The sequence below is a fragment of the Rhipicephalus microplus genome, chromosome 5, assembly GCF_043290135.1.
Source record: "Rhipicephalus microplus isolate Deutch F79 chromosome 5, USDA_Rmic, whole genome shotgun sequence".
Taxonomy (NCBI): Eukaryota; Metazoa; Arthropoda; class Arachnida; order Ixodida; family Ixodidae; genus Rhipicephalus; species Rhipicephalus microplus.
Window position 1 is genome coordinate 4,950,642 of NC_134704.1, and position 13,187 is coordinate 4,963,828.

A 13,187-nucleotide genomic window follows, 5' to 3' on the forward strand; every position below is an offset into this window, starting at 1 on the left:
TGTAGACATGCAGACTTGTACAGCACTGCAGAGCCCAGTGACCAAGCTGGCCAGTAGGATCTTCCAGTGATGAATGCCAGCTGAGCGCATTGTGGTCCCTGATTACAGAGAAATGTGTGCCATATGAATATGGGCAGACCTTGAAGACTGCCGAGATAAGAGCAAGGCATTCCAGCTCTGTAATGGAATAGCTACACTCTGCCGGTGTAAGGAGGCAGCTAGTACAAGCGATAACGCGGTCGTATCCCTGTTGGTGTAAAGCGAGGACGGCTTCAATCCTGTGACCACTGGCATCGGTTTGAACCTCTGTCGCAGCGAAAGTGTCAGAGTGAGCTAATATAGAGGGTGTCGTCAAAATTGTGATAAGATAAAGAAAAGCCACTGCTTCAGTGGAACACTGCAAATTTTTCACAAACCACCTGTGGTAGGAACAGAGTCCCATCAAGGCCAAACCCCATAATTGCAAAAATGCACGCGACATAGATCGCCTTCGCTCGAGCAGTTGCTTGCACAGGCAAACCTCATTCATGCGACGGCTTCAGCAAGCGAACTCCACTGTTGCTGGCATGAGGCAGTTTACTTGTACCTACAGTACACTGAACTTGTACCAAAAAGCTGTGTAGTCAGCGGTATGCAATGTAAAAGTAAAATGTATCGTTGCCTTATAAACGAAAGGTGTTTATTATTGTCTTGTAGCACCTTTATCTTATGTGCACAAACATAAACATTACGTTGTTTTTTTGTTGCAAACACATGACTCGTGCAGGGACGTGGTCGTGGTTTCGTAGCGCTTCAACACAAATGACAGAACGTCAGTCATGTAGTTCCTGTGCTGTGAGCACAGCACTTGTGCAATGGGCAAAGTTTTTCAAATCTGCACAAAAACGAACAGGCAACACGACGTACAAATGTTCGCTCGTTGCTGTCACGTGCACTTTCGCGCTTATGGAGTTTGGCTTTAAAAATCCGGACATCTTCAACTGACTGAGATACAGAAAAACTGGCGACTGCGCATATTTTCTCTGGGTCTGGCGCATACCTGAAGCATCTACCACATCGCCCAACAGTGTAACCTGCCGCTGGCCAAACTGGCATTTCCACCAGTTCAATTGCAGGCCAGCGCTGCAGAAGACAAACATAAGCCAACAGACGCTCCCAGCGGCTCTCAAATATAGGCGAAAATATGAGGGCATTGTCTAGGTAACACAGGCATGTTGACCACTGAGACTCGTGTAGCAGAGAATCCATCATGCACTCGAACTTGACTGGAGTATTGCAGAGACCAAATGGCACAACTTTGGATTGGTACAGGAATCAAAAGTCATGAACCCAGTCTTCTCTTCGTCTCTCTAATCAACAGCGATCTGCAAATAACCGGAGCAAAGGTCTATTGATGAAAAGTATAAAGCACCGTGTAAGCAACCAAGAGTGTCAACAACTTAATGCAGCGATTTCGATTACGTTAAACAACGAATAAACGCATTGTGGTGTATTTCTCTTTAATAAGGACGGCGGGCGATGCCTAAGGGCTTGATAAAGGCCTGATAAAGGGTTAGCAAGATGCTAACCAATAATGCCTTTGGTTAGCATCTTGCTCACTTCTTGAATAACCCTGTGCTTTAATGCAGGCACTCGATACATTCACTGGTGAATAGGAACAGCGTCACCTCTGTTTATGCAGTGCTTCACCAAAGAAGTCTGGCCCAATGGTCAATTTTCAATGTTGAAGATGTCGCAGTAAAAAGCCAATAAACGGCTTAGGGCTGCAGATTACTCAGGCTTGAGGTCCGGGCCGATAATGGGGCATAATGTCATATCAAGACATGTGGTGTCTCCGATGAGTGACAAGGAAGATCTGAGCACACACCTGCTAGAAAATGGTGATATGGTCGTCTGACAAGTATTACAGTGTGGCAAACAAGATGCCTTAAGGCAGCACTTGCCACGTAAATTCAAAATTTATAATGAGGAGCTACGTCCAGATAGCGATGGTAGTTACGACGCAGTGTGGCACAGTGATGTCGCATGCCAGAAGGACATCAGAACTAAGCACGACGACATAGTACCATCAAACACGGGTGAAGTTTGAAGAAGGTTCGCTCTATGTACGGCTGACGCTAAAGTCTAGCTAATTTTTCAGCTGCACGCAGTTGTACCATGCATGATTAATGACCCCTTCCCGCAGCTCAAGTCATCATAGCTACAGGAGTTCGGGCTAATAAGGCAACAGGTTAGGTCAACAAAACAACACTTTACTGCTCCGTTAGCAATAACGCGTAAATGTTGGGCAGAGGGACTGTCCGCTACATAGGCAAATAAATAACAAAGGGTAGACGCTTATGCCTTTGGTCGTCGGCGTCCTTGGCTCATAGGGGGTATCCAGGGGTTGTCCTCCTTCTGGTGGCCGGCGCATGAGAGCCCTTGTAGCTGTCGGTAAGCTTGTCCTCACCAACTTTCCGGTTTCCCTATCCCCAACAAGGGTTAATTGCCTCGCTGAGGGAGGTAACTCATTTCCCAAGCCAAGAAAGGGGAATAGTGTGCGTTGGCCAAGGGGTTACCAGTCCCTTCTAAAGAGGCTTCATTGTCTTGTTTCTTGAAGGAACAGACATGTCCTCACTATTAGGCGCTGCCGTAACAAGGACAGGAACCATGGGCGCACGTGCGTCCCTGCGAGTTGTTTCCAATTCAACGAATGCGAGGGCTTTAGGTGGCATGCTGATAAAGTCTGTAGTACAGAGGTTGTTCTGGAGTTCAGGGTTGTTCTGGAGTTCAGGATAAACGGTAACAATGGAAGAGTCGATCAGGGCAGAATGCGTCGATAGGAAATCCACCCACAAGATGAGGTTGTGAGGGCAACTGCTGAGCTTGGTAAAACAAACGGGAACGTGGTGGCTGGCAATGGTTATTGGCACGATAGACATTCCAGTGACGGCAACAGTTTCGCCAGAGGCGACGCATGTGGTTTTAATTGTAACAGACGCGACCACATTTTTGAGTCGGCGACAGATACAAGCACTGATTATGGACACCTTAGCTCATGATTACTTATGAAGCAGCGCACGATGACAGACACAAAAGGAACGACAGGGACACCACTGCACTCGTTCCTTTGACGTTTGTCGTCCTGCGCTGCTTGGTAAGTAATCATAAGCTATCATCAACTCGCCCTACTTTCAACCTTACTGGACACCTTCACACCAGTATCAACTAATGCAGTCAGAGTAATACCGTCCACCTGCACATCAATAAGTTAGTGTTCATGGGGAGAGTCAACGGAGGATTTGGGCCAAACAAAAACGATGAAGCGCTACCTCCAGAAGCTGCAAGATCTTGTTTTCCGGCTCGGGTTGAGGTATAGTTGGGTAGCGAGGAACAGTGGCGTTGTTGAGGCAATGGAGAACAACGACATCGAGGCGACGGTGCACGAGCAGTAGGGTGGCTGTTAGGTGCGTCAGAAAGGAGGTACATATGGCTGGGCGAATACCCGCAAGGCTGAGCGTATGGGCGAGCAAGCGACAAACACCGACTCCACTATGGCTGCATCCAAATGTGCCAGTGGCGGGAAACATGAGCAACCTGGTGGCAGTGGAAGCAGGCGGGTCTGTCGTCCGAAGTTCGCCATTTCGTTGAATGGCAGGATCTTGGAGGAAAATAAGACTAATTGAAGAACGCATATATAGTCATTTGCCAGTAGTCGGGTCACGATGCAGAGCAGGTGACAGGCAAGCCGAGGTTAGCGATTTCATGCCGCACGACGACCAGAATAACCGAGACCGTGAAGGGTGATTGGACAGTGATATGGTATGTTGAAGGTGGTTGGAATAGTGCTAGACTTGTTCCTTCAATTTCCCACCGAACAATACACGTCACATTCTCTTCAAAGAGTCGTGTGGAAGTGATATCAGTACAGATTTATGTCCCCAGAGTGTTTGGTATTAGCTGAGAAAATTGAGGTGCAAAGCAGCAGTTTTTGGCCATTTCGAATCTGCAGCATTCATTTATGATTAGGTCAATGGTCAAGGCATTGCTGTATATGAGAAAATTGAAGGCATCGTCTGCGATCGCCTTGAGAATGTGACCCATCTTATCCACTTCACATGATACAGAACAGCTACCGCAGCGTGGCTGCGTGAAAGAGGAGAAAGACGACAACGGTTTTTGGTTGTTGCTGGACTGGTGCCATTTTATCCACTCAGCGCTTTGGCTGAGTAAACAAGCTACTCGTAACATAACTGGGGGAGGTGCGGGGTAACAACGTGATCCAAAAGAGATGGCTGCCAGCATCACATTGTGTAACATTACAATTTGTTGCTATTGCAGTGACTGCTTCACCCTTGTAATGAAATTGACTTGCCAGAGATGAATAATAACATGCACAGCCGCCCGACACCTAACATTGGTGAAATCAGCAGAAAAAAACCACAACACCCTAGAAAATCTTTTCCAATGACGTGTGACAAAAGTGCAGCACGGGGACAAGAAAAAGTGGTATTACGGCTGATTTTCTCTGACAGAAGCACAAATTCACCAAGTTTTGCATAAGTTTACTTACAACGCGGGGAATGAGTTGCTAACTCAAACACAGCTAGGTCTGCCTACTGACGTATCCTACACTACTAGCAACCCGTCAAATTACGAGTCATACGAGCAAAAGTCAGATCTGAACGCCACCATGCGTCTTTGGCCCGACGATATGCACACGCGCCACTTGAAATGTTTAGACCCTATGAAAAATACTTACTTTACCTGAGGTTTAAAACCGATGATACACTCCACTATTCAGCCGAGTTTGAGTTTCAGCATGTTGGCGGTAAGCAAGTCGAACAAGGACGATCCCGGCAGTACCGAAACTTTCCAAGACATTGTCGATTTTTTTCAAATTGACAAAGAATTCGTGGTTCATTCTAACGTGGACACCATAGTAGCCAACAGCGTGACTCTGCCGTCAAGCGTGGGGCCGTACTTGCGTCACACCAACGAAAACATCAAAGCAAGTTACAACAGCCTCACACGTCACGGGCGTCCAGTAAACCTTGCTCGCACGGAGACCGAGGTGACCGAACACAAGGCAGAGCTCCAAAAATGGCGGAAGCGCAGCAGCATTCTTTGGTCTCGAGAAGCTCGGTGCCTTTTTTTCCACAATAAAAGCAAGATGAAAGAAAGCTTTGTGTTTAACTTTTTATTACTGGAGCGCCGCTGTCGTTGTCGTCGAAGACTAAGAAGGGATATGTTTAAATATATATATATACTTTCTCTTAGTGGAGCTACAACGACGACGACATACACGAAAAAATATGTAGTAAGCCCCTGCTTTGCATAAGGCTGCAAGCACTCGCGGGTTTTTTTCATAACAACTAAACCACCTTGTCTGCTTTGCATAATAATTCGTCGTCTCGCAAGAGCATTGCATATTAACTAGTAGTTGCTCAAGGCTCTCTTGCAAACTCTCGCGGATTTTTTCACAGTAACTAAAACGTCTCCTCTGCTTTGCATAATAATTAGTCGTCTCGCAAGAGCATTGCATATAGGAGGCTTGAAAGGGCTCGCCTCGCACACCCTCTGGCCAATCAGCGTTAAATGATACCATCTTCAACACTCCAAAATAGGCACAAAGAAAACATTTTGATTGATATGTGGGGTTTAACATCGCAATACCACCACATAATTATGAAAGACGGCGTAGTGGAGGGATCCGGAATTTTTGACCACCTGGAGTTATTTAATGCGCACCCAAATCTGAGCACACGGACCTACAGCATTTTCGCCTCTATCGAAAATGCAGCCGCTGCAGCCGAGATTCGATCTCGCAACCTGCGGGTTAGCAGCCGAGTACCTTAATCACTAGAACTTCGCGGCGGGACCATAAAGAAAACAGCTTTAAAATAAGCACAAGATGCCAACAATCAGCCAACTGCTGCGCATGTGGTTTGCGCGAAAAGTTTGAAAAAATTTTGCCTTTTGTGATGCATTTTTTAGCTCCCGTGCCATCTAGAAAATAAGTATTAACTTATTTTTCGGGCAAAATTGGCGATAATATTTCGAGGGCAGCTTCCCGGAGGTAGAAACGCGTCTAAAATGCGTTTTTTTTTTTTCTAAGCCTTGCATCCTCCCTCCCTTCAAGAGACACTTAAGGCAAATGACAATTCATGTCTGAGTAAAAGCTCAATGTATGAAGTCTAAAATGGAAATATCAGCAGCACTGCCTCACTTACCGAGAAATTCAGTTGAATGTATCACACAACATGTGCCACGAGTGGCACATTTGCGAAATGATCCCGATGACGTGGGAGCAACTTACTGCAATTAATTACTAGTAATCAAACTAGCTGCAATTAAAACAGAGCTCTCCGTGCATCAAGAAGCATAATAAATTGTTTCTTGCAAGTTTCTGTTTAATTTATAGGAAAATAAAACTGCCTGGTGTTGCTATGTGGAATGACGCGAGTTGTTCAAAAGTTCAGTTTTCGGCTGGTTAGGCTGAATAGGTGCTGCCATCTAGCTGGGCCCAGTCGAACAAAGCAAGCAGAACTATGGGCTCAGAGATTGCCGAAAATTGTTCAATGGTCGTTTTTGCTACTGTGGCTCCCATTACTTTCACTGTGCTGCTGTTGGTGTCGGTGGCTGCATTGTAAACGCGGGCAACGTTAGGTACAGAACAGCGACATCAAAAAAAAAAAAACGCTTTCATGCGGATGATTTGAAGTGGGCTAATGCAATGCGGATCATTAAAACAATTTTATTTCAGAATAAGCACTTCCTGGGCACAAAAGTAGCACATTGGGATTTCTGGACCGCAATTTTAACAATCAACGTCGGCTTAATATTTGCCTTTAGTGTCCCTTGAATACAGGAGCAGACTATGAGCAGGTTGGTAATTTAGTTATTGAGGTGGCTGCTTGAGTTAGAAGTGGCAATATCAGTTTGTACCTTTTTGTATTTTTGGAGGGCCATGTTTTTCTTTCAATAAATATTTGCTACGTTCTACTTGTCGAGTCTTGACCCAGTTCATTGCCCGGGACCCCCCAAAGCAAGTTCTTGGAACAGCTTCTCAAGAAAGAGGGCTAGAATTCTGCAAAGTAAAGAAAGCTTAATGAAGCAGTGCACAAAAGCACGCTCCTGCACACAAAGAAGAAAAAAAAAAAAAACATCTGTACTTGCGTTTGTGCCTTCTACACAGGTGTCTTGCGTGCTGCTTCCTCAATATCATGGTTCACGAACAAACCCACCAGTATACTTTAAGCAAAATTGTTGAATGTGGGAGTGAACTGTTAAGAGTCTTTGAATCAAGTTGCCATAGGAAAGCAGGATCATTAGACTTTTTAAATGTGTAGCATGTCTAATGGCTGTGCTGTCATTCGACTTGCGAAAGTAGAGTAGGAACGTCCATGTTGAAGTAGTGCCCACAGTTATTTACTTCACAAGATGCATGGTTGCTGTACCAGCAAAGCAGTTGACACACAACATTGCAAAGCAACCAGGCAAGGCTTAAGCTGGGCACATTTAACAAGGCAAGCTTACCTTCAAGGATTCGCTGTTCGATAGGTCCTGCATGGCTTCCCCACGACTCGCAGAGATAGCGCAAGATGTACTTGGTTGATTCGGTCTTCCCGGCTCCCGACTCTCCGCTTACAATGATGGACTGGCTCTGTTTGAGCACCTTCATGTCTCGAAAGGCCTTGTCCGCTGCAAGCGAACAAGCTGTCACATTTCACCAGCACATTGTTTCAGGACAAAGAGCAAAAAGAATCTTGCCAAAAAAGCACACACAATGAAAAGGGGATGTTCTGCAGATGTTTCGGAAGCAGCCACAGGTGTTTGGGAGCAGGTTTGGAGCTGCAAGTGTCTTTTTTGGAGTAGGAGATCTGTGTTTGGAACACCTTCATAATGCTGAACATGGCTGAAATGCTGGCACATCAAGAATTTTTGTTCTTTAACAAACCTTAAAAATACTCTTCAGTCACACACTGGCCCTGCCCACCAATCTAATCATGGTAAAAAAATATTAAAAGGAAGTGAGCGATTACATAAACTGTTCCATTTTCACACTGACAGGCTCTCCAGCATATTGGTTGTAAGTAATATTTAAAGCGGAGTAATATTTAAAGCGGAGTAATCTTAATGGAGTAACCTTAACAAACAATAACATGTCAATGCAAAGGTAGTGGAGGGAATCCAAGCAAGAACAGTCACTATCGACATAATCATGAAATGAGATTCGCAAACACATGGGCATGCGGTCAACTATGTGTCACATGCCGCAGTAAATGCAAGAACAAAGCCGAGCACATAAGCAGCCTTCCCCGACAGTCAGTGCAGAAGTAAGTGGCAAATGGACCTGTGGACTCTGTATTTGGATGGGCACAATACTTGACTACAAGTCAAGGGCAGTGCGGCCTATTCTCGTTTTGCACATTTACTGCTCTCTTTCCGGCCATGAAGCTCAGGCAGGTGACATCGGAATGTGCTATATTGCTCCCGAATGAGGACTGCGATTCATTACCATCCAAACTACCCCAATAGCAATGGCCACTTTGTATCAAACAGGGTGTTCAAGTGCCAATCAATTGAAATATTATTTCAATATGTGCATCGGTGGCTGCTTCCAGGCAGCACTAAATGCTTACGCAGCAGACCAAATATCACGGCGATCATCGTGACAAAGCACTCCACATAACACACAAACAAGGCATTCAGCAGTCAGAGCTGAGAGACCAATCGAGAAATGTGAGCTTCAAACACCGAGGAGGTGGGAAACGCCGGGGCGAAACCACAGGCGAAATCACCACACATGAGCCAAAAGCCAAAGCTCTATCCAGACCTCGAGTCGAAGTCAAAGTTGGGAAAGGAGGACACCGGCATTCTAAAGGTGGGATCACAAAAAGCAAGCGGCTCGTTGTCCCAAGGGGCAGAAGACCCGAATTTGAAGTCTTTTGTTTAAAGTGCTTATATTTACCGGATAAATGTGTGTTCCTTGTGACTGAAATGTATATTTTGATTTTTTTATGCTTAACCTGTTCAGTGAAGTATTGATGGTTTTAATAAATTTCTTTGTTCATGTTACAAATTTTTTTTTGATAATTTTTTTTGTACTATTGTTAATAAACTTGTAGCAAAGGAGCACCGTCAGCCAGTTTTTGCTACATTTGCCTCCGTGGCTCGCTTCGCCCTACAGGCTTGACGATTTCGATGGCTGCACGCAAAAGAAGAGGCCTGTTTCGTCAGCGTTGTAAATATCACAAGGCTCGTACCCCTTAACTAAAGCAGATAATGTGGACTTCCAATCATTGGTTGCTTCCACATTCACACTTGCCACTTCTCTGCTTACAGTTTTGTAAGTGATGTCGTGCCACTTGCAGAAACGATCGATCCAGCCATTTGATGCCGCAAAATCATCTATGCCCCGCTATTTCCATCGCCTTTTTGCGCAAAATGTGTGAGGGAGCGCGTGTGCCCAGCCTCCTTTTGCCTTTTACTGCAGCGCGACATCCTAGTTGCAGGGACATGACTGTTCCTTTGAGAGTCAATAAAGCCTCTTGCGAAGGAATGGAACACCCCCGTGGCCTGCACTTGCGATCGCCCTTTCCCGGCGCATAGAACGGGTTTCTTCTTCCTCAGCAAGGGAACGTATTCTCGTCAGGGAGAGGGAAACCATGGCATTAAAGAAAACCAGCGTGCTGACAATCCAACGCTCTCTCTGACACCGGCCTAGGAAGATTGGGGTTGAACCCGCAACCCCCTGCGAGCCGAGGACGACAGCAACCAAGGACTAAGCGTCTACCCTTGCTTTTGTAGTATCTCCTCGCACCATTTACGCGCTATTGCTAACCTATAGCATTAAGTGTTGTTTTGTTGATCTTGCCTGTTGCCTTATTTGCCTGAACCTGTGCAGCTGTAATGAGACAAGCTACGGATAGCAGACGTTATTCGTGCACAGTTTGCTGCCTTGCTGGCCCCGAAATGGTGCGGGCCATACTGAGTGCGAGAGAATGTTTCCTCTGTCGTTTATCGGCTCACGAACATGAAAGAAAAACTGAGGGGCGGGCCAGTGCATGCATGCAACTTGAAATGCAACGTGCCACGAGAGGAGCACGAGGACTACAGCCAGTCCCCCTCTAAGCCGCGGGTGGCACGTGAGATCGCTCGACACCGAGCGTGGAACTCTCCACGGCAGGCTGCGTTTCATATGTTCGACGCGAGGAGCAAGAGTTCGCGTGCAACGCATGTACGATTGTTAACCTGTCCTTTTTTTCTGTGTCGACTTTCTTCCAGCAGATGGAGAGTCGAAAGAGAAAGAGGTGCCACCAGAACAGCTCGGAGAGGAAATTGCTCCTCTCGCAGGATCACCCAGAACAACATTCATGTCATCATTGCGGCCCCACCCAACAGAGCAACGCCACTTCTAACCTACCTCATCACCCTCATCATCAAGTTTTTATGCAAGAGGCGCCAGGGTGACCAGCCGCCAGCCCAGCCGGGAGAGCAAGCTGCGTCGGAGCCGCCGTCACAACGGCGAGCCTACCTAGCCGTACAATGGTTGTCCAGACACCCTTATGGCCTCTGCTACCTGGAGGCCATGGCGCGGCACGCCGAAGATGACTCTCAAGCCTGCCACACCGGGGAAGCCGCGACCCGTTGCTCCAGCTCAGACTATGCTGGAGAGGGCGGCCGGAGGCCAGTTCTGAACAACACCAGTCACAGACTGGCTACCCCCAATCGCCCCAACGACCTGAGAGGCGGGGGTCAACGAGGCGCGATCCGGACCAGAGTTCTATCGGCACCAAATCGACGGCGGCAGTAATGGCAACGAAGGCGACAGCAGTGGCAATAACGGCGACGGAGGTGACAGCGGTAGCAATGACTGGCCATGTTGCAAATGGGCACGGCATCAGTGGTGGCGACTATTTTGGATGCAGCGGAGAAAAGTGGGGGCACCGGCGGCACCTAAGGCAGAGGGCCAACCGCAGGAGGGCACGCATTGGGACCCACCGTCCTAGCCTTCCTCGATGATTAATAACGAAATGTTCTCATGTTTCAGTCTCGTGTCGTTCGGGGTGGGGGTGCACGTCCACCCAGCCTCCCTTTCTTTTTTACGGCAGCACGACAGCCTAGTTTCTGGGACATAATTGTTCCTTCGAGAGTCAATAAAGCCTCTTGCGAAGGAATGGAACACTCCCGCGGCTTGCGCTCGCGATTCCCCTTTCTTGGCGCATGGGACGGGTTTCCCCTCCCTCAACGAGAAAACGCATTCTCGTCAGTGCCCCCGGCGGTACAGGCGGTGAAGAAAACCAGCATGCCAACAACCGGAGGCTCTCTCTGACACAGGCCTAGGAAGAAGGAGGCCGAACCTGCAACGCCCCTGCGAGCCGAAGACGACAACAACCAGAGTAAGCATCTACCCTTGTTTTCTGTAGTATCTCCTCAAGACATTCACACGTTATTGCTAATGCCTAATGACAGGTAAATTGCCACTATCCCTTAAGAGGAAGGTATACAACAGCTGTATCTTGCCGGTAATTAGCTACGGAGCAGAAACCTGGAGACTTACAAAGAGGGTTCAGCTTAAATTGAGGACGATGCAGCAAGCAATGGAAAGAAAAATGGTAGGTGTAACCTTAAGAGACAAAAGAGAGCAGAGTGGATTAGGGAACAAACGGGGGTTAAGAATATCATAGTTGAAATCAAGAAGAGGAAATGGACATGAGGCGGGCATGTAGCGTGTAGACAGGATAACCGCTGGTCATTAAGGGTAACTAACTGGATTCCCAGAGAAGGCAAGCGGGTTAGGGGAAGACAGAAGGTTAGGTGGGCAGATGAGATTAAGAAGCTTGCAGGTATAAATTGGCAGCAGCAAGCACAGGACCGCATTACCTGGCGGAACATGGGAGGGGCCTCTGTCCTGCAGGGGGCGTAGTCAGGCTGATGATGATGATGATGATGCTAATGCATAGCAATAAACCTAGCCTATTGCCTTATTTTCCCGAACCCGTGTAGCTGCAATGTGACAAGCTACGTATAGGGGATGTTAATCGTGCAAGGTATGACTGTGTGCGGCTGGAACATTAGCTAGGCTTCTGCACCAGCCGCACGCTCTCTCTGACACCGGCCAGGAAAAAAGGAGGTCAACCCGCAACTACATTGTGAGTCGAGGACGTCAACAAGAAAGGAGTAAGCATCTACTCTTGTTTCTGTACTATCATCTCGCCATATTTGCGTGCTATTGCTAACGCCTAAAGTTGTTTTGTTGACCTAGCCTGTCGCTTTATTCGTCCAAACCCGTGTAGCTGCAATGAGACGAGCTACGGATAGGGGACGTTAATCGTGCACCGTATGACTGTGTGGCTGGAACATTAGTTAGGCTTCTGCGTCAGCCGTACATAGGACAGACCCCCTACAATCTTCTCTTTTTCATTCCTCTCTCCTTGTGTAGGGTAGCAAACTGGACTTAGTCTGGTTAACCTCCCTATCTTTTTGATATTCTTTCTCTCTCTCCGTTGCAAGCACAATGATCATGGTGATAGCACTTTTCACCAATGGTCATCTAGGGGCGGCCTCTTCAACTCTCCTTCAGCTTATTGCAGCCTGTTGCTTAGTCAAGCTAGGCCAAGACTGTCAAACGTCAAATCAAAATAGCGGTGCCCGGGCAGCATGCTGGGTGGGTTCGGCGGATTAGGTTGCAACGTGTCATACAGGAACGTTCTCACAGCTGCGACATAGCAGCAAAGTTTGCAATACATAAGATTCCATTGGAGCTATGCGGGGACCGATGAAAGACGTCACCATAGAGAAAACGCAGCAGTGAGGAACGTAACAAGCGGGGTTACACTACTGGGATGAAGCCGCGATGCTCCAGAATGTGTACATTTGCTTAGAGGACGGTGCCAAGACGTGGTTCCTAAATAAAGATGTTTTGACATCTTGGCCCGATGTTCCAGCGTCGACGTCTCGAAACTTACAGTAGTGCAGACTGCCGCGAATGGGTGGAGCGTGCCTTACAATCACGCATCCAGATGCGGAATGAGACCGTTTCTATGTAGGTCGAGGACCTGACACGGTTTTTCAAGCGAGCAAATCCTGCTATCGCAGAAGAAAAAAGTTGCACCACGTCATGCGTGGTGTAGAGGAACAACTTTTTGTGGTTTGGTGCGTAGTCCTCCCAAGAGTGTAGCTGAGTTCCTTACTGAAGCAGC

General features: G+C 47.3%; 1 protein-coding gene across 2 annotated transcripts in view; it reads right to left on the reverse strand.

Annotated features, from left to right (window-relative positions):
* Positions 1–13,187, reverse strand: part of jar (Myosin heavy chain 95F jaguar) — a 255,795-nt gene that overhangs the window by 198,336 nt on the left and 44,272 nt on the right. For both annotated transcript variants that reach the window (XR_012895116.1, XM_037426322.2), the window contains exon 6: positions 7,519–7,683. Coding sequence is in view for 1 of the 2 variants with exons in the window: in XM_037426322.2 (XP_037282219.1) it covers positions 7,519–7,683 (165 nt within the window). In the remaining variant the exon portion in view is untranslated. The remainder of the gene's footprint in view (positions 1–7,518; positions 7,684–13,187) is intronic.